Below are 18,950 nucleotides of genomic sequence, written 5' to 3'. Positions count from 1 at the left end.
AACCATCGTTCCTCTCTGTCCAGGATGTGAACATCTTCATCCTTGAAAGAGTGGAACGATGGTTTGAGAGAGGAGTAAAGGAGGCCATCTTTGTGAAAAGAAATCGTCCATCATTAAACAGGGGTGGAGGCCTCCGGGTTCAACTGTCCCCCTCTTACAATGCTGTGATTGCTGGTATCACTCAGCCCTCTGTGAGTAGTAAACAGCCATCAGTGTGCTAATGATCCATTGTTAGGCTGATGGTCCTTCTTGAGCATGTGATCAGCTGGTTTTGGTTGTCAGCAACAAACTGGTTGATCCACTCTGAGAAGGTGCTATTTAAGAGACTGAGCTGAAAACAGCACCTCAGACTGAGGAAGTCTCTCGGATGAGAGACGAAACGTTTCTATATTTTTTTGCTTTGTTTTTTTTTTTTTTTTGAATGTCCAGAGGACCAGATTGAACTTTTTTGGATTTTTCTACCTGGATTATTGAGCATGTATCAGGATATTCACATTTTCTTGTTCAACTTTTAAATCAGTCACTGCAGATGAGTGATTGTCAGTTTCTGTCAGATTTCTGTAACTGGAGCAGGTATTTCTGTTTACTGGTTAACTTCCTCAGCTGTCTCACATTTTAAGGGTCGATCCTACTCCATGTTTCAGATCCTTCCATAGATCAGATTCATAGAAGAACTTCTAAAGAGAACATTTTGTTTTTAGCGTTTGTTTTGGGACATTATCTCGTCACAGGACTCATGATCTTTAACTGAGACCAGACTTTTTGACAAATGGAGCAGGTTTTGCTTCAGATGCTTCATATCTCATTTTACCCAGACCACACTCAAGACAACCTGTGTCAGGTGCAGCTACAACCAAGAACTAAAGAGAATCTTCTTGTGTTTGACAGTAGATTTAACACTGTTTTTTAGAAACCTTCAGTTTTAAAAAAGAGCTGATGTAACTTACCTAAAGAGCCAGAAAATACAGCCAGACAATCAGTGTTTGTCCTCTACAAACGCCTATTCTCCAGAAACGCCCACTTTTGGTCTGCAGAGAACCCCTTCTCCACCTACGGACTAACGGAACACATGTTGACTAGCTGGATTAATCATGTTCTGTGTGTGTGCGTGTGTGTGTGTCCTCTTAGGAAGTTGCAGAGCCACTGCAGGATCTAAAGGAAGGCATGGAGCAGCTGGTAAAGAACAAAACTCTTCGGTACATCCTCTCCACGCTGCTCACAATTGGAAATTTCCTCAACGGCACCAACGTGAGTCACGACTGTTGCAGGTTCCCCTCATCACTTACTGGGAAATAAACTTTACTTGAAAGTGGTGATTTCTTTGAAGTTTTAAGAAGTAGCACACCTTTTTTGAATTTCCAGGCCAAAGGCTTTGAGTTGACATATTTGGAGAAAGTTCCAGAAGTGAAGGACACAGTCCATAAGCAGTCTCTGCTCCATCACGCCTGTTCCGCGGTGGTGGAAAACTTCCCCGAGAGTACCGACCTCTACTCTGAGATCGGAGCCATCACACGCTGTGCTAAGGTGTGCTCCGGTCCTTTATTTGGAAAACTTGCATGTGCGCTGTTCCCAACTCTAACACTTTGATTTATCCTATTTAAATACATTAGTCATGACATCATATAACAAATAAGACAGACCTTCAACAGTCATTCAACTAGTGTGTGAGAACATCGGTCATAAAGAAATCTCAACGAAGAGTCCTGCATTTTTCTGTTGTTGAAAGCTAAAACCATGAGATCCTATTTTTAGGCACTGCCAAGTTGTGTTTAGAACTTCGTCCATGCACCAGAGATGTTGAGCTGAAAGTCCTGCCTATTCTCCTGCACTCAATAATTGGTAATAGAGTTCCTGTTTTTAAGTATGACTTAACTAATTACAGCCAAATGTAATAGAAAGATTTATATTTGAACACACAGCAAAAATGTAACTACTTGAATAATCAAAAGTTACCTAAAAATGATCTTAGGTGAATTTTTTTTACATTATTTTTACCAAGTGCATTGTTTCACACGTGTCAAACTCAAGACCCACGGGCCAAATCTGGCCCTTGTTAACATCTTATCTGCCCCTCCCAAGATGATATTTTAAATTTAAAATAATTGCAGTGCTTCTCATTAGCTAAAAAAGTACAGAGCATACTTCATTTAGTGCAGATTTCACACGACCATTGGCTAACTTTGAAGCCAGAAAAACAATTGGATTTTTCAGTCATCTTTGATTTAGTTGTGGAAAAAGCAACAAATGGCATCAAATGGGAACAATGAAACGCCCATTGATGAACCTGCAACCAAGAAAAAGTGTTGGGCAGCTGATTTGAGGTAAGGCATTGACTAAAACTGGCTCGTGGCTTGGACAAAGTTTTTAGATTTGACCCCCTTTTGTTAGAGTTCGACACCCCTGTGACAGGGACTTAAACGTTAAATGGCAACCGGCCACTAGAGGGTGCTCAACTTTGTGGCTTCAATTTCTGGCTTCCGTTACTTTGTCTAGTTACTAGTGGGGGAACCTCAGGGCCTTCAACCCCTTTAGAGAAGGCCTAAGAAATCAGCATATATCAAATGTGAATCAAATTATTTTATTTATTTTATATAAAATAAATATTTTCAATGTTTTTTTTATTGCTCATTTCTCTTTATTTCTGTAAACTACATGCAATTAAGCCAGATTATTTATTTTTTATTCATGAACGTAGATTTGTCTCCAGGCAGAAACAGAAGGAGCTCTCGTAGCTTAGGCCTTCACTCTCATTAGAGAAGGCCGAACTCAGTCGAGCCGCTCTCGGATGGGTTTGTTTAATAACTGACAGGTAAATTAACCATTCAGGATGATGATGTAGAGTAGGCAGGACCAACAAAACGAGACTCAGGACTTCAAGAACGCTTTGCAAAGTTTTGTTGTTGTTGTTTTTAATGTGCGATGCATTTTATTGCAACCTGTAAATTCTAAGTTCCACACCAAAATTGTTGTTGCTCTATAAAATGAAGGTCAAATTAAGTTTTCCATGGATGAGTTTTGGCGAGGTGGCACGGTGGCGCAGTTGGTAGAGCTGTTGCCTCTCAGCCAGAAGGTCACGGTTCAAATCACAGCCAGGGACCTTTCTGGGTGGAGTTTGCATGTTCTCTCCGTGCATGCGTGGGTTTTCTCCGGGTGCTCCGGTTTCCTCCCACAGTCCAAAAACATGCATGTTAGACTGCTTGGTAACTCTAAATTGTCCGTAGGTGTGAGTGAGAGTGAATGGTTGTTTGTCTCTATGTGTCCCTGTGATGAACTGGAGACCTGTCCAGGGTGTCCCCCATCTCTCAGACAGTGATGGATGGATATGGGCACCAGTGACCCCTGCGACCCAAAAAGGAAGAAACGGATGAAGATAATGTTTGGATAATTTTCAAATTTAAAGTTATGTTTTGGTTTCTTTACAGGATTAAACTCTATGTTCTATGAGTTACTGTTAAATTTCGATGTGAATTATTGAAATCACGTGTTGTACATGAATATAAAGGACTGTGTGAGCCACATGTTTTTCTGGGTAATCGTGGTACAGAAATGGGTGGACTCTTTCAGGTTAAGTATTCAGATGGGTCGTCTCTGTCGTTTTGCTGTTCAGTGTCGGGTTGACATTTATGTTCAGGTTGTTTTTGGTAACGGTTTAAAAAATGGCACCATAAATCAGGTGACATACATGAAGGATGACAATAGGAGAAGCCCTTCCTGTCAGCAAGTTACTAAATTGCTCAATCCAAAGCAAAAGAGTTCACACTGTGACTCTGTCTATGACTTTAGCGTTTCAAAGGCCGTTACAGTATAAATTGCCTTTATAGTCACAGATTTCCACGACTAATTACAGTATGTTGATGGTCCCCACATGCTAGAGTCAGATAGAAAACACATTTTTGTGTTACAGATATGTAAGCCTATTTGTCATTTGTTTCTTTTTAAAAGACTTTTATTTTAAGTTTAAGTCCACACAGGATCTTCTGTGAATGTCTTCATGGCCCTGAAGGTTTTCCCACTATGAAATTTATTTTGATCAAGCTTGTTTTTGTTTCATAAAGATATTGGATACATTCTAATAAACTATACACATCTAACAATATCTTGTTTCTCAAAGTAAAGAAATATTGTTTTTAATAGAAATTTAAAACAATGAAAAAACAAAGTGTTTACAGGGGTTTCATTTTGTGGACTTCCATTCATCCATCCAGTATGTTTACCTTTTCGTGTTGCAGGGGTCACTGGTGCCCATATCCAGCAGTCACTGTGCAAGAGTTGGGGGACACCCTGGACAGGTCTCCAGTCCATCACAGGGACACATAGAGACAAACAACCATTCACTCTCTCTCTCTCATCTAGGGACCATGTTTTTGGTCTGTGGGAGGAAACTGGAGTACCTGGAAAAAATGCACACATGCACGGAGAGAACATGCAAACTCCATCCAGAAAGGCCCCTGGCTGGGATTTGAATGGGCGACCGTCTCGCTGAGAGGCAACAGCTCTACCAACTGCACCACCGTGCCGCCTTTTTGACAAAGTCTAAATCAAATATAAAAACATCAGTCTGCTGCTGGTTTCTGGTTATTCAATATTTTTACAAAAGTGAATTTTTAATCATAAAACACTGTAAAAAAAAAAGAATTTAACCATGTTTTAAGAACAACATGTGCAAAATGTAGATTTGTTTACTGTAGATGCGTTAAGTGAATTTTTTTTTAACATCTTCACCTAAACTTTTACTCCAGATTAAAAAACTGTTTTCCCTGCATTGTACGTTAAATTAAAAGCATCTCTTTTCTTACGTTTGTCAACCATTTCCATCAGGTGGACTTTGACCAGCTGCAAGAGAACTTGTGTCAGATGGAGCGGCGTTGCAAAGCCTCATGGGACCACCTGAAGGTGATCGCCAAGCATGAGATGAAGCCTCAGCTAAAGCAGAAGATGTCTGACTTCCTCAAAGACTGCGCAGAAAGAATCATCATCCTGAAGATTGTTCACCGCAGACTAATCAACAGGTAGTCCTGCTCCTGCTGAGTATTAGTCGTTCATGTTTTTGGCAGTACAATGTTGACGGAGGAGTTGCGCTCCTTCTCCTTCCAGGTTTCATTCCTTCCTGTTGTACCTCGGTCACCCGGCCTACAGCGTGAGAGAGATCAGCGTCAACAGGTTCAGTAAAGTCCTCAGTGAGTTCGCACTGGAGTACCGAACCACCCGCGAGCGCGTCCTGCAGCAGAAACAGAAGCGAGCTGATCACCGCGAGCGCAACAAGACCCGGGGGAAGCTGATCATGGACGTGAACGCTCCGGTGAGCGTCGCACACTCAGACTCCATGACAAAAATTATCCCTTTGCTTCGCCTTTTTCCAAACGTTGTGCTTCTTTTCACTTCTTTTCCTCCTGTTTCTTTGTGTTGTTTGATTTAAATCTTCCTCTCCACTGTAGTCTGACGATGAAGACGAGCATGAGGTATCAAGATGTTTGCCTGCCTGTGTGCACGTGTGTGCTTGCCTGTGTGGATTGATGCTAACTTTTTCTTTCACATCTGAGTGAACCGAACAATAAAACAGACGGTTTTAAAATCTTTACAGGTTGGATGTCTTTCTTGATGATTTAACATCAGCATGCTGCATTTAAAAGTTCAAAACCAACCAATCCTGAAGCTCCGCCCATCTGTTTCTTCTCTCAGCCGGGTCGGCACGGATCAAGCAGCAGCAACAACAGCGCCCCCGGTGGCAGCCAGGAGAGCAATCAGCCTCAGGGTCTGGGCCACACTGAGGACGCAGCAGAACACGAACACATGAAGGCGGTGCTGAGAACCAGTCTGAGCAGCAGTGACAAGGAGGTCAGCGCTGTGCCCGGCCTTCGAACCCGGACCAGGTCACGACCCGGACGAGGAGGTGAGGAAAGACCAGTGGACTCAAAAAGAGGGGGCATTTGCACAACCCTGAGCTCTTCTTTTCTGTTTCTGCAGGTCGCACCATGCAGGCGTGGACACCGGCTATGGAAGACACTCAGAGCTGTGGAGATGATGCTGCTGATGAAATCATGGAGCAGATTGTGCGGTCCGCCACTCAGGGTCCAGGAACCAGATCACAGCCCAGAGAGAGGAGGAGATCCAGGGCCAACCGGAAATCATGTGAGCCAGAGTTCCTCATTTTTCTCTCTTTTTTTTTCTTACTTCGTACCTTAGATCTTATTACTGTTTTTAATTTACATTTTAATACTTTTATTGGATGTAACTGGGACACTGTGTACATAATTTTGTTCCACCACATGTGGTGGAATGACAAATAAAGAACCTTGAATTCTTGAATCCTCGTACATAATCATTATCCCCCTAGCAAAAATGATTTTGCTCAGGTTTCTATTCGTGTTCGTGTGTATATCTGTTAGAAAACATTTCAAGAACCACTGGACAGAGTTAAGTGAATCTCTTACCTTTTACAGTCAACTCAATTCATGATGGCTGTCACAGCTAATTGACCTTAGTCATTTTTAAAAAGGCTGTAAGTTAGTCAATCTTACAGATATTTAGAATATATTTGGAGTGTAGTATTTGAAAGTGATTCACAACACATACTCCAAGCATTAATTATTTGCTCAAGTGCATTGTTGTCACTCGTTGTGGAGCGAAGAGGGGGAATTAGAAAAATCCTCTGTTCAACCATCCATCTGCTCGGCTGTGTGTTGTAATGTAAGCATGATTGATACCTTAAAAAATAAGAGAAGTACAAATTTCCATTTTGGTGTATAGCTACAGTACATCTAGGCAAATGAAAGGTCCATATTGAAAACTGGATTGCCACGTCAGAATCAAAGATGGTCACCATATATGTATATATTAATCCATCCGTCCATCCATCCATCCATCCATCCATCCATCCATCCATCCATCCATCCATCAATTATCTTTACCCGCTTCTTCCATTTTGGGTCACGGGGGTCGCCGGTGCCCATGTCCAGCAATCACTGTGCGAGGGGCGGGGTACACCCTGGACGGGTCACAAGTCCATCACAGGGCCACATAGAGACAAACGAGACAAACAACCATTCACTCTCTCATTCACACCTAGGGACAATTTGGAGTTACCATTCAACCTAACATGCATGTTTCTGGTCTGTGGGAGGAAACCGGAGTACCTGGAGAAAACCCACGCATGCATGGAGAGAACATGCAAACTCCACCCAGAAAGGCCCCTGGACCGGGGTTTGAACCAAGGACCTGCTTGCTGAGAGGCAGCAGCTCTACCAGTTGCGCCACCGTGCTGCCCCATCCATCCATCCATCCATCCATCCATTATCTTCCACTTATTTCGAACTCGGGTCACGAGAGCAGCAGCTTGAGCAGGGAGGCCCAGACATCTCTTTCCACAGCCACCTCTTCCAGCTCTTCCGGGAGGATTCCAAGGCGTTCCCAGGCCAACCAAGAGACATAGTCTCTCCAGCGTGTCCTGGGTCTTCCCCGGTGTCTCCTCCCAGTTGGACATGCCCGAAGCACCTCTCTAGGGAGGCGCCCTGGGGGCATCCTTACCAGATGCCCGAACCACCTCAACTGGCTCCTCTCGACGTGGAGGAGTAGCGGTTCTACTCTGAGTCTCTCCCGAATAACTGAACTTCTCACCCTATCTCTAAGGGAGAGTCCAGCTACCCTGCAGAGAAAACTCATTTCAACCGCCTGTATCTGAAATCTCATTCTTTCGGTCACTACCCTCACCCTTTACCTGAAGAGAGCAATTCACTCTTTTCCGGTTGAGGACTATTACCTCAGATTTGGAGGTGCTGATTCTCATCCCAGCCACTTCACACTCGGCTGTGAACCGCTCCAGTGAGAACTGAAGATCACGGCACAATGACACCAACAGGACCACATCATCTACAAAGAGTAGATATGGAATCCTGAGGCCACCAAACTGGAACCCCTCCGCCCCCTGGCTGCACCAGAAATTCTGTCCATAAAAGTTATGAACCGAATCGATGACAACGGGCAGCCCTGGCGGAGTCCAACTCCCACCCTGAAGGCGTCTGACGTACTACCGGCCGTGTGAACCAATCTCTCGCACTGCTTGTATAGGGACTGAACAGCCTGTAACAATGGGCCCCCAATCCCATACTCATGGAGCAACCCCCACCCCCCACCCCCACAGTGTACCCGGAGGAACACGCAAAACACATGTATACTGGAAGAGCAAACTCCCATGACCCATCGAGGACTCTAGTGAGGGTAAAGAGCTGGTCCAGTATTCCATGGGTAGGACAGAATCCACATTGTTCCTCCAGAATCTGAGGTTCAACCAACGATCAGACTCGCTTCACCAGTACCCCTGAATAGACCTTACCAGGGAGGCTAAGGAGAGTGATGTGCCTGTATTTGGAACATACCCTCCAGTCCCCTTTTATGAAGAGGAAAACCACCACCCCAGTCTACCAGTCCAGTGGCACTGCCCCCGATATCTACGCAATGTTACAAAGGCATGTCAGCCAAGACAGCCTCACAACATCCAGAGCTTTAAGGAAATCAGGGTGAATCTCATCCACCCCCAGAGCCCTGCCACTGCATAGCTTTTTAACTACCTCGGCAACCTGAGCCATTGTTATGGACAGACCAACTCTGAAAACACCCAACTCCGCGTCCTCCATGGAAGCCGTGCTATTGGAATTGAGAAGGTCACTTCCTTTCACTTCCCGATGACATCACTGGTTGAGGTCAACAGCCCCCCACCTTCACTGAACACTTAGTAAAGTGTTGCATTCCCCTCCTCAGCTGCCTGTTGGTTTGTTAGAATCTCTTCGGGCCAACTGAGAGTCTATCCAAGGCCTCACCGAATTACTCCCACATCTGACCTTTTGCCTCAGCAACAGCCAAGGCTGCAGACCACATGGCCCTCCGGTACTCATCAGCTGCCTCTGGAGTCCCAACAGCCAACAAAGACTGATAGGACTCCTTCTTCAACTTGACAGCCTCTCTAACCCGGCGTGTCTACTACCGAGTTCAAGGATGTCCACCACGAGAATCGCCGACAACCTTGCAGCCACAGCTCAAGGCAACCACTTCAACAATTGAGTCGTGGAACATGTCCCACTCGGACTCAATGTCCCCTGCCTCAGCTGGGATGCAGTTAAATCTCTCCCAGAAGTGTGAGTTGAAGTTCTTTCTGACTCTGCCAGGCATTCCCAGCAAACCCTCACTACATGTTTGTGTCTACTGGGTCTGTCCGGCATCTTCCCCTGCCATCTAATCCAACTCACTCCCAAGTGGTGATCAGTTGACAGCTCAGCTCCTCTCTTAACCCAAGTGTCCAAAACAAACAGCCGCAAATCAGTTGACACAACTACAAAGTCAACAATCAATATATGACCTAGGGCATCCTGGTGCCAAGTGTACTTAAGGACACCTTTATTTTCAAACATGGTGTTTGTGATGGACAAACTATGACTAGCACAGAAGTCCAGCAACAAAACACAGCTTGAGTTAAGATCAGGGAGGCTATTCCTCCCAATCACGCCCCTCCCGGTCACACTGTCATTACCCATGTGGGCATTGAAGTCCCCCAGCAGAACATAGGAGTCCTCAGCTGGTGCACCTTCCAGAACCCCACCAAGGACTCCAAGAAGGCTGGATACTCTGAACTGCCATTTGGCACATAGGCACAAGCAACAGTCCGAGCCCATTCCCCCAATTGAAGGTGCAGGGAAGCTACCTTCTCGTCTACTGGGGAAATCTCCAACACACAAGCACCAATTTGGGGGGCTAAGAGTAGACTCACACTAGCTCAGCCCGTTTCACCATGGGCAACTCCAGAGTGGAATAAGGTCCAACTCCTCTCAAGGAGATTAGTTCCAGAGCCCATGCTGTGCACCGAGATGAGCTCAACTATTTCTAGTCGGTACTCTCAACATCATGCACAAGCTCAGGCCCCTTCCCTATGGTTAGAGACCCAATCTCCAGTTGCTCGTCGACGAGCCCCTCCCCCAGACCTGGCTCCATGGTGGGGCCCCGGTAACCCGTGTCTGAGCAAGGGACACAGAATTCCTTGATTTATATTGTCAATCAAAAGTCTTTGGGATCTCTCTCTGTCTGGCCTGTCACCTAGGCCTGATCTACCTTGGGAGGCCCTACTAGGGGCAAATATAATTGCCCCCGACAGCATAGCTCCTAGGACCATTCAGGCACACAAACTCCTTCCCCACGATAATATGGTGATTCAAGAAGGAGAAGACTGCTTAAAAGTATAGTTTCCTTAAATTATGGGGTGGCCCTTCAGATGGCTGAAGATTAGTCTATGGTGGCCAAGGCCACCACTGGCCACCCTCTGGTTCCACTATTGCACCTGGTAGTGGATAAAATTGCTCCCTTCACTCTCTAGGATTTGTCACCTTGGACAAGCAAAATAAATAAATAAACCACTTCTAGTTTTATATACTGTATGTATCTCGTGTATCATCCATTTGAATGAATTTGACCAAAAACATCAAGGTTTACTTCATTCTCTCTTCACTTCCAGTCCAGAAAAACACTCATCTCCAAAACGACAAACACTAATTATTCAAATCCGTCAGTGACAGGAGACATCTGCGTACTGCTTGTTTGAAACTGGTTTGAACTCCTTCAAGGAATGCCACACCTTTTTATTTTTAAACAACAGGTTTAATCCAGAAGCCATGAAAATAAAACGAGAGACAAAAGAGACAGTAGGATGTTTGGTCTCTGACTCTTTGTCCTCTCCTGTCTCCTCGCAGTGAGGCGGACTCTGAAGAATGGCCTGACTCCAGAAGAAGCACTTGCTTTGGGGCTGACGGATTCTCCAGAGACATGAAATGAAATCTTACCTCCTGCCTCCCACCTGTGGAAATGCAGCTGTACACTTCAGCAGGACACTTCTGTCTGTCTCCACCACACTTTGAGGGTTCTTAGTCCACCAGCTTCTTCAGGGTTTTGCCAGCTGCTAGTCTTGACTATTTTTGAGTGAAGCTGCTGCCAATGTGATCGTATTTTTATTTTATTTTGTGTACGTTTGTTGAAAAAGACAAAGTAAAAATTGTATTTTAAGAGAGACAGTGGAGGTCAGAATTTCTTCCAGATACTGAATTTATTCAAACTTGTTTTCAAATTATTCCTAAGGGATAATTTTCTTTGAAGCTGTGAACTTTTGTTGGCGAAAGAGCAAATTTTTCAAATTTGTTTTTAAATTGTTATTAAAGATTCCAAATGATCTCCCTGAAACAAAGACAGAATTACATGTTTTACAAGTATTATCAATGCAGATCTTTGCTTCTGCAGCTGCACAATAGTTAGTGTGTTTTATAGGAACGGGAAAGGTTTCAGTCTGACAAGTGCCTTTCTTTAAAAAGGGCCGACGCTGCACCTTTTCACGACATGACTGCCGCTCCAGTGGCTCAAAGCCGTCACATTTGCAGGAACAGCGTTCTCAGTATTTATTTGAAACACTCAGACATTTTGCACCTTAACTGACGCAGGAAAAAAAGAAGTGTTGGGTTTTTTTTTCTCTGAGGAAGTTTTTGTAAAGTATAAAAGAGACAAAAAGATATTAACTTTTTAAGCGTCTTGATGGACACATAGGAAACGGCATAAAATGTTTAAATGTCCTCGTCTTGCATGTGTAGTGAGGTTGTGTATTTTCTTTGTAGAAACTTGTATTATAGTCTAAGAGAAAGGAGGCATTTCTGTGAATTGTATTTAAAGAGAAAACCCATAAAAGACGCAACTCAGAGCTGTTTTTTTTTTTGTTTTTTTTTTTTTGTTTTTTTATATGTTGCTCCCTGCTGAGAGTCCGGAGCAGATTTAGGACTTTCATTTCGAAATCTGTGGTCTCGTATGTTTTTACTGAACTTGAACAGGACATGGAGCAGTTTTGGTTTGGAGGAACGAAGTGTGTGAGATGAAAACGAAACGCTTTCACTTGAAGTGCTGTGTACTCACGTTCTGCAATAAAAACAAGTGAATGTTCCCGTCATTGTTCTCTTCTTTCAAATCTGAGTTATACATTAACATGTTTGTGTGTGTGTGTGTGTGGGGGGGGGGGGGGTCCACCCACCAACTTTTGGATCAATGGGACGCCGTAAACTCCCGTTCGTGTTTCACCAACTTGTTAGTTAAGGTCTGTTTCTGTGTTGCGTTCTTACATGGCAAAGTCAATGAATCTGCTGTGGGGGGCTGGATCCCCCCCCTGCTGGCGTGTTATGATCACCCTGGAGGAGAAGAAGCTGCAGGGCTACAAACACAAGCTGTTATCCTTTGAGAAAGACGAGCATAAAACTAAAGAAGTGCTGGGAATTAACCCAAGAGGACAGGTAGGCGTAGCACCCTCATGAATTTAGATCTTACTGATTATTATATCGTCAACACATAGTATGTTGATGATGAGTATTGTTTTAATACTCATTCTATGTACTTGTTAAGTCTACACATTTTACATACAGATCAAAAGTTTATGATAAGTATATAACTAAGTTTTTGTCCATGGGACCATTAGACGCTGCACAAAATTTGACGGGATGAAAGAAGCAGAAAAAAACCCGTCAGATCACTGGAAATATGGTCAGATGAGACTAAAATTAAACTTGTAAGCCACCAAGAACATCTCTATGTCACCTCATTGTGTTCACAACATGCACATAGTGAAGCATGGTGGTGGTACTATCATAATGTGAAGAGGTTTTTTTTTTCAGCTGGAAACTGGTTAGCATTTAAGAAAAGATGGATGGAGGAAAATGTAGAAATATTAAGAGGTAAAGTGAGTCTTTTAGGTGTTTGAGACTGGGGTGGAGGTTGACCGCTCAGTACGACCCTAAACACACCACTGAAGAGAAACTGGTATGGTTCAGTCAAAGCCCAGACCTGAATCCAACCAGAGTCTCTGGTTTGATTAAAAGATTGTCGGGTGCAAACACCACCTGAAGGAGCAGTTTGGACATAAACAGTAGACAAAATGTCCAGTGGTTAGACGTATGAAGCTCATGGTATCATGCTCTGCCATAAATTAGAACCCACATGAAAGAAGGCAATGGGAGACTCCAGGTAAAATGAGTAATTAATGTTTATTTTAACTAAACAAAACAAAATGCTGGTGAGGCAGCAAAACCTACTTTGAAGGAGTAGATGACACACGGAGAGAGACAGGACATGAAAGCCTTCCAAAGGACAATCCACAGACAACTGACAAGAAGCAAGGACACAGAATATATAGAGACACTGATGAGGGAGAAGGACAAACACCTGGGGTGATTAGGATTAAGGACAGGTGTGACAGGAGCTGGACACTTCTTTCTTCTTCTTTTGGATTTTCCCTCTTCAGGGGTCTCCACAGCGAGTCATCCTCCTCCATCTCACTTTGTCCTCTTCATCCTCTGTCCTCACTCCAACTACCTCCATGTCCTCTCTAACTACATCCATATATCTCTTCTTTGTCTTTTTCCTGGCAGCTGCATTTCTAACTTCCTTCTACCAATATACCCACTGTCCCTCCTCTGGGCATGTCCAAATCATCTCAGTGTGTCCTCTCTAACTTTATCTCCCAGTTGTTTAACCTGTGCTGTAACTCTGATGATCTCATTCCTAATCTTATCCAGCCTTGTCACTCATAAGGAGAAGCTCAACATCTTCATTTCTTCCACTTCCAGTTCTGTCTCTTGTCTTTTTGTCCATGTCTCTCTCTCCAGACCATACAGCATAGCTGGTCTCACCACTGTCTTGTAAACTTTTCCTTTGACCTTTACTGACACTATTTTGTCGCAAATCACTCCTGAAACTTTTCTCCATCCTGCCTGGACTCTCTTTTTCACCTCTTTACCACACTCCCCATTTTCATGGACAGTGGAGCCCAAGTACTTGAAGTCCTGCACCTTTGTGACCTCTGTTCCTTGTAGCCTCACTGTTCCACCTCCTCCCTCTCATTCACACACATGTCCTCTGTCTTACTAGGCTGACTTTCATTCCTCTTCTTTCAAGTGCATACCTCCACCTCTCCAAGTTCTCTTCCACGTGTTCAGATCACAATGTCATCTGCAAACATCATAGTCCATGAGGATTCTTGCCTGACCTCATCTGTTAGTCGGTCCATCACCAGAGCAAACAAGAAGGGGCTCAGAGCTGATCCTTGATGCAATCCCACCCCCACCTTGAAGCTATCTGTCACTCCTACAGCACATCTCACCACTGTCCTGCTGTCCTCATACATGTCTTGTACCAGTCTAACATACTTCTCTGCCACTCCAGATTTCCTCGTGCAATACCACACCTCCTTCCTCGGCACTCTGTCATAAGCTTTTTCTTAAACCACATAAACACAATGGAGTCCTTTCTGACCCTCTCTGTACTTCTCCATCACCATCCTTAAAGCAAAGATGGCATCTGTGGTGCTCTTTTTTGGCATCAAACCATACTGCTGCTCACAGTCACCTCTCGTCTAAGTTTTGCTTCCACAACTCTCTCCTGGTTCTTCATTGCATGGCTCATCAACTTAATTTTCCTGTAGCTGCTACAACTCTGTACATCACTCTTGTTCTTAAAAATGGGCACCAGCACACTTCTTCTCCATTCCTGAGGCATCTCTCCAAGACATTTCCAAACCTCCACTGGTATGTCATCAGGTCCTACTGCCTTCCCTTCTTTTGAGAACTTTCCAGACTTCACCCTCTCTAATCTTTCCCATTTCCTGGTCCACATTTTCTATGAGCTCTACTCTTCTTTCTCTTCATACATTAGCTCCTCAAAGTACTCCTTCCATCTTCTTGTCACACTCTCCTCACTTGTTTGAACATTATAATTCCTATCTTTAACAAGCTTAACCTAATGCACATCTTTTCCAGCCTGATCCCTCTGTCTCACCAATCGGTACAAGCCCTTCTCACCCTCTTTAGTGTCCAGTCTCCCATACAACTCATCGTACGCCTTCTGCTTTGCCTTAGCTCCCTCCCTCTTTGCTCTACATCCCATCTCCTTATATTCCTGTCTCCTCTCTTCAGTCTTCTCACTGTCATATTTCTTCTTGGCTAACCTCTTTCTTTGAATAACTTCCTGCACTTCACTATTCCACCACCAGGTTTCCTTATCATCCATTCTCTGTTCAGATGACACACTGAGTACCTTCCTACCTGTCTCTCTAATTACTGTTGCTGTAGTAGCCCAGTCATTTTGAAGTTCTTTCGTACCACCCAGAGCCTTTAACAGCAGCTCCTCTCTGAATAGCTCACAACATTCCACAAAGTCCATGCTCAATAATCCAGGTATAAAATCCAACAATTTTCAGTCAGGTCATTGTGCTGAGACATTTCACCTTCCATCCAGAAGGCTTCATCAGTTTGAGGAAACACCAAACAAAACTGCTTCTCCCGCAACAGCTTGCTCAAAAGTGGGAAAAAAAACTCACAACATTCTTTCTTCCTCAGCTTCCACCATCTGGTCTTCTTCTCTGATTTTATTTTTCTCTTCTTCACAACAGTCATTCTACACACAGCCATCTGCTGTCTGGCCGCGTTCTCCCCTGCCACAACCTTACAGTCCCCAATCTCCCTCAGGTTCCCTTTTCTACACAGAATATAGTCAACCTGCGTACTCCTTCCTCCACTCTTACAGGTCACTCTTTGTTTCTCTCTCTTTTGGAAATAAGTGCTGACTATAGCCATTTCCATTCTCTTGGCAAAATCCACCACCATCTGTCCTTCCTGTTTTCTTTCTTTGACACCAAACCTACACATCACTTCCTCATCCCCTCTGTTTCCTTCACCAACATGTCCAGTCAGGTCTGCTCTGATCACCACTCTCTCCCTGAGAATACTCTCTATCACTTCATCCAGATCCTTCCAATATGTATCTTTCTCCTCCACATCACATCCAAACTGTGGAGCATAACCACTGATAACATTTAGCATCAGACCTTCTACTTCTACCTTCAGGCACATCATCCTATCTGACACTCTCTTTACCTCTACTACATTCTTTGCCAACTCCTCCTTCAGGACCTCTCCTACTCCATTTCCATGGTAAAACAGTTTAAACTCTGCTCCAATGCTGCGAGCCATGCTTTCCTTCCACTTGGTCTCTTGAACACAGAAAACATCTACCTTCCTTCTCTGCATCATGTCAGCCAGCTCTCCACCTTTACCTGTCATTGTCTACACATTTAGAGTTGCAACCCTCAGTCCTACACTCTTGACTTTGCTCTTCTCCCGCTGTCCCCTGACACGTTTCTCTCCTCGTGGTCTTCGACTAACAGTAGCACAATTTCCGACAGGAGCAAATCTTCTGACAGGAGCAGAACACAAGGAAGACACTACACAGGGGAGTACAGGAGGGCACAGAACACAGAAAACCACACACATGGAGCCTAACATGAAGACTTATTGGTATAACTGCAAAAGATGGCTCTACACTGTTTTTACTTTGGAGGTTGCATTAAAAAAATCATCCCACAGTTTTTCTGTTTTTATTAATCTAAAACAAGTTGTACCTAATTTAACTTGATTAATCAGAAGTATTTTACATACAGGACCTTTAAACAAGTTGAAACCCCAAAGTGGTGTGAAGCATGTTTCTACCTATCATGGTGCTGAAGTGAGTTGAGTAAGAAAGTTGAGGAGCTCTTCGTAATAAAAATCATTCAAGTGTTTTTCTGCAGCTTCCAGCCTTCAAACATGGGGACGTCGTCGTGAACGAGTCCGTCGCAGCTTGTTTGTACCTCGAGGTAACAAAAGAAACATGGGGAATCTTGTTTATGATGACAGTTTGAAAGGCTGATGTTGTTCTGTGTCTGCTGTGGTGAAAGAACCAGTTCAGGTCTCAAGGCAACAAACTGATCCCTGACAGTCCTGCAGAGCGAGCCGTGATGTACCAACGCATGATGGAGGCTCTCACCCTCACTGATAAACTCAGTAAGTTACGCTCAGGGATGCAAAACCGGAACAAACTGGTGCAAAACGCTTGTTGTTGACTGTTCTGTCTTAGACGCTGTCATTTACAGCGACTGGTTTGTCCCTGAAGAGGAGCGCCATGACACCACCGTGAGGAGAAACAAGGAGACTCTGACCATTGAGCTCAAACTCTGGGAGAGCTACCTACACAATGTATGACCACCACGCAAACACAGACACGCACGTGTAAACACACACGCTAAAAGTGAAATGTGCTTCAAGGTGGCTGCAGGCTCCTACCTGGTGGGGGCCTTCTCCTTAGCTGATGTGGTCGCCTTTCCAAACGTCGCCTACGCCTTTCGTTTCGGGTAGGTGTCTGAGTTCAGTGTTTGTTTGTTGGAAGATGTCCACTTGGATTTGTCTGTGACTTTGTGTTTCCTCTTCAGGTTGTCTGCAGGACAGTACCCCAAACTGGCCAAATACTACAGGCTGCTGAAGGACAGAGCCAGCATTAAAAGCAGCTGGCCCCCACACTGGCTGCCCAGCCCACAGGGCTACGACATCCTGAAGGAACTCTGAGAAAATGCTTCATTGTAGACTTGTTCAACTGTAAATGTAATTCAAGGTTGTTTTATTTTACACAGAGATGCAATTCTGTTTATGACCTGGGATCAGGTGTTCTCCTGAATTTCAAATTCTTCTTGTCTTGTTGCTTTTTAACTCAATTCAGTTTATTTATATAGCGCCAAGTCACAACGGAAGTTGTCAAAGGGCAATGAACAGAAACATTAACATGCATTATAAATGCCAAGTTATCCATCTAAGGAAGGAGGGAAGGAAGCCAGCAGATGGCATATTTTTCGGCCAATAAGTCACAGTTTTTTCATAATTTACATGCCCTGCGACTTATAGGCTGAGACGACGTATTTATGGATTTTTTCCCATATTTATAAACCAATTTTTGGCTGAGATATAACCGTATTCATTCATTCTGATGAAAAAAAAAAGAACTGTAACATTTTCAGCCACTAGAGGGCAGCAGAGTAGTAGTAGTCTTATGACACGCCTTTGTATCATGTAAATGTGGCTACAATGACAAATTCAAAAAAGTTCAATACAAAAACAACTAGACTTTATTTATTATACTTTACTTTATACTTTATTGTTTTTGTCTTGAACTTTTTGAATTTACCATGTCCTGGATGACTGAATCTTTACTAGCTATTAATGACACAATCGGCTTGCCATATACCTACCTTCGTTCTGCTTGCTTCTTGTAGCAAGTCAAACCAGCAGCACCGCCCCGGCGAAATGCAAATCATTTGACCATTAAAGTGCATTTATTAAGTAAAAGTTCAACTGAGACACACCTTTGCTATAATTTTGAGCAAACAAACAATTGTTTTTAAGTGTTCATCTTGTTAAATTTTGAAGAAATGCGGAGGCTCGTCCCTCTGCGCGTGCCTTCCGCTTCCGCGAATTGGGTTTTGAAATGCAGCACATTTGACCGTCACAGTGCATTTATTAAGTAAAAGTTAGACTGTGACACACCTTTACTATAATTTCGAGCAAACAAACAATTGTTTTTAAGTGTTAATCTTGTTAAATTCTTATTAAAGTCCTCCCGTGCACGCGCCTGCGGCCGACATTTGGCAGTCCATCGATTTTTGGCACAACATCGACTCACATTTCTAGGTTGTCAACAGTGACACGTAACAAACATGATGCATCAGCGGTGACACATAATAGATGCAACATACACAGTGGCGAGACATTTATGGATTTTTCCACTTTTTTAGACATATTTGGACTGATGCGACGTATAAGGGCGGTGCGACGGTTACGGTGGAAAATGCGGTAAGTCTTCACTTGGTCACAGTCTCCCATCCTGAGCTTGCACAAGACAACAGTGGAAAGGATAAACTCACTCATATTAGGAAGAAACCTCCAGCAGAACCAGGCACAGGACAAGTGGCCATCTTCTTCGACCGGCAACTCACGGGTTTTACTCTAAAAATTAAGAAACATGTCTCCTTCCTTCAGCAGCTCACCAAACCATGGTGCTGTACAGTTTACTTATGAGGTTAGAGA

General features: G+C 43.8%; 2 protein-coding genes across 2 annotated transcripts in view; both read left to right on the top strand.

Moving 5' to 3' along the window:
- fhod3a (formin homology 2 domain containing 3a) overlaps positions 1-10,875 on the top strand; it is a 97,872-nt gene extending 86,997 nt beyond the window's left edge. The window contains exons 23-30 of the mRNA XM_037693403.1: positions 1,129-1,248; positions 1,363-1,524; positions 4,819-5,009; positions 5,095-5,299; positions 5,436-5,459; positions 5,680-5,890; positions 5,965-6,129; positions 10,731-10,875. Of these exons, the coding sequence (XP_037549331.1) occupies positions 1,129-1,248; positions 1,363-1,524; positions 4,819-5,009; positions 5,095-5,299; positions 5,436-5,459; positions 5,680-5,890; positions 5,965-6,129; positions 10,731-10,807 (1,155 nt within the window). The 3' untranslated portion in view covers positions 10,808-10,875. The remainder of the gene's footprint in view (positions 1-1,128; positions 1,249-1,362; positions 1,525-4,818; positions 5,010-5,094; positions 5,300-5,435; positions 5,460-5,679; positions 5,891-5,964; positions 6,130-10,730) is intronic.
- A 1,259-nt stretch (positions 10,876-12,134) lies between these two features.
- Positions 12,135-17,503, top strand: LOC119425782 (glutathione S-transferase A-like). Its single transcript, XM_037693328.1, has 6 exons — positions 12,135-12,302; positions 16,628-16,693; positions 16,775-16,880; positions 16,954-17,072; positions 17,142-17,227; positions 17,306-17,503. The coding sequence occupies exons 1-6, from the start codon at positions 12,135-12,137 to the stop codon at positions 17,436-17,438; spliced, it is 678 nt and encodes a 225-aa protein (XP_037549256.1). The 3' UTR covers positions 17,439-17,503.
- Positions 17,504-18,950: the final 1,447 nt, after the last annotated feature.

The sequence above is a fragment of the Nematolebias whitei genome, chromosome 19 (genome assembly GCF_014905685.2).
Source record: "Nematolebias whitei isolate Nwh7 chromosome 19, NemWhi1, whole genome shotgun sequence".
NCBI classification, from domain to species: domain Eukaryota; kingdom Metazoa; phylum Chordata; class Actinopteri; order Cyprinodontiformes; family Rivulidae; genus Nematolebias; species Nematolebias whitei.
The sequence above is the reverse complement of the archived record's forward strand: the minus strand, read 5'-3'. Positions and strand labels throughout refer to the sequence as shown.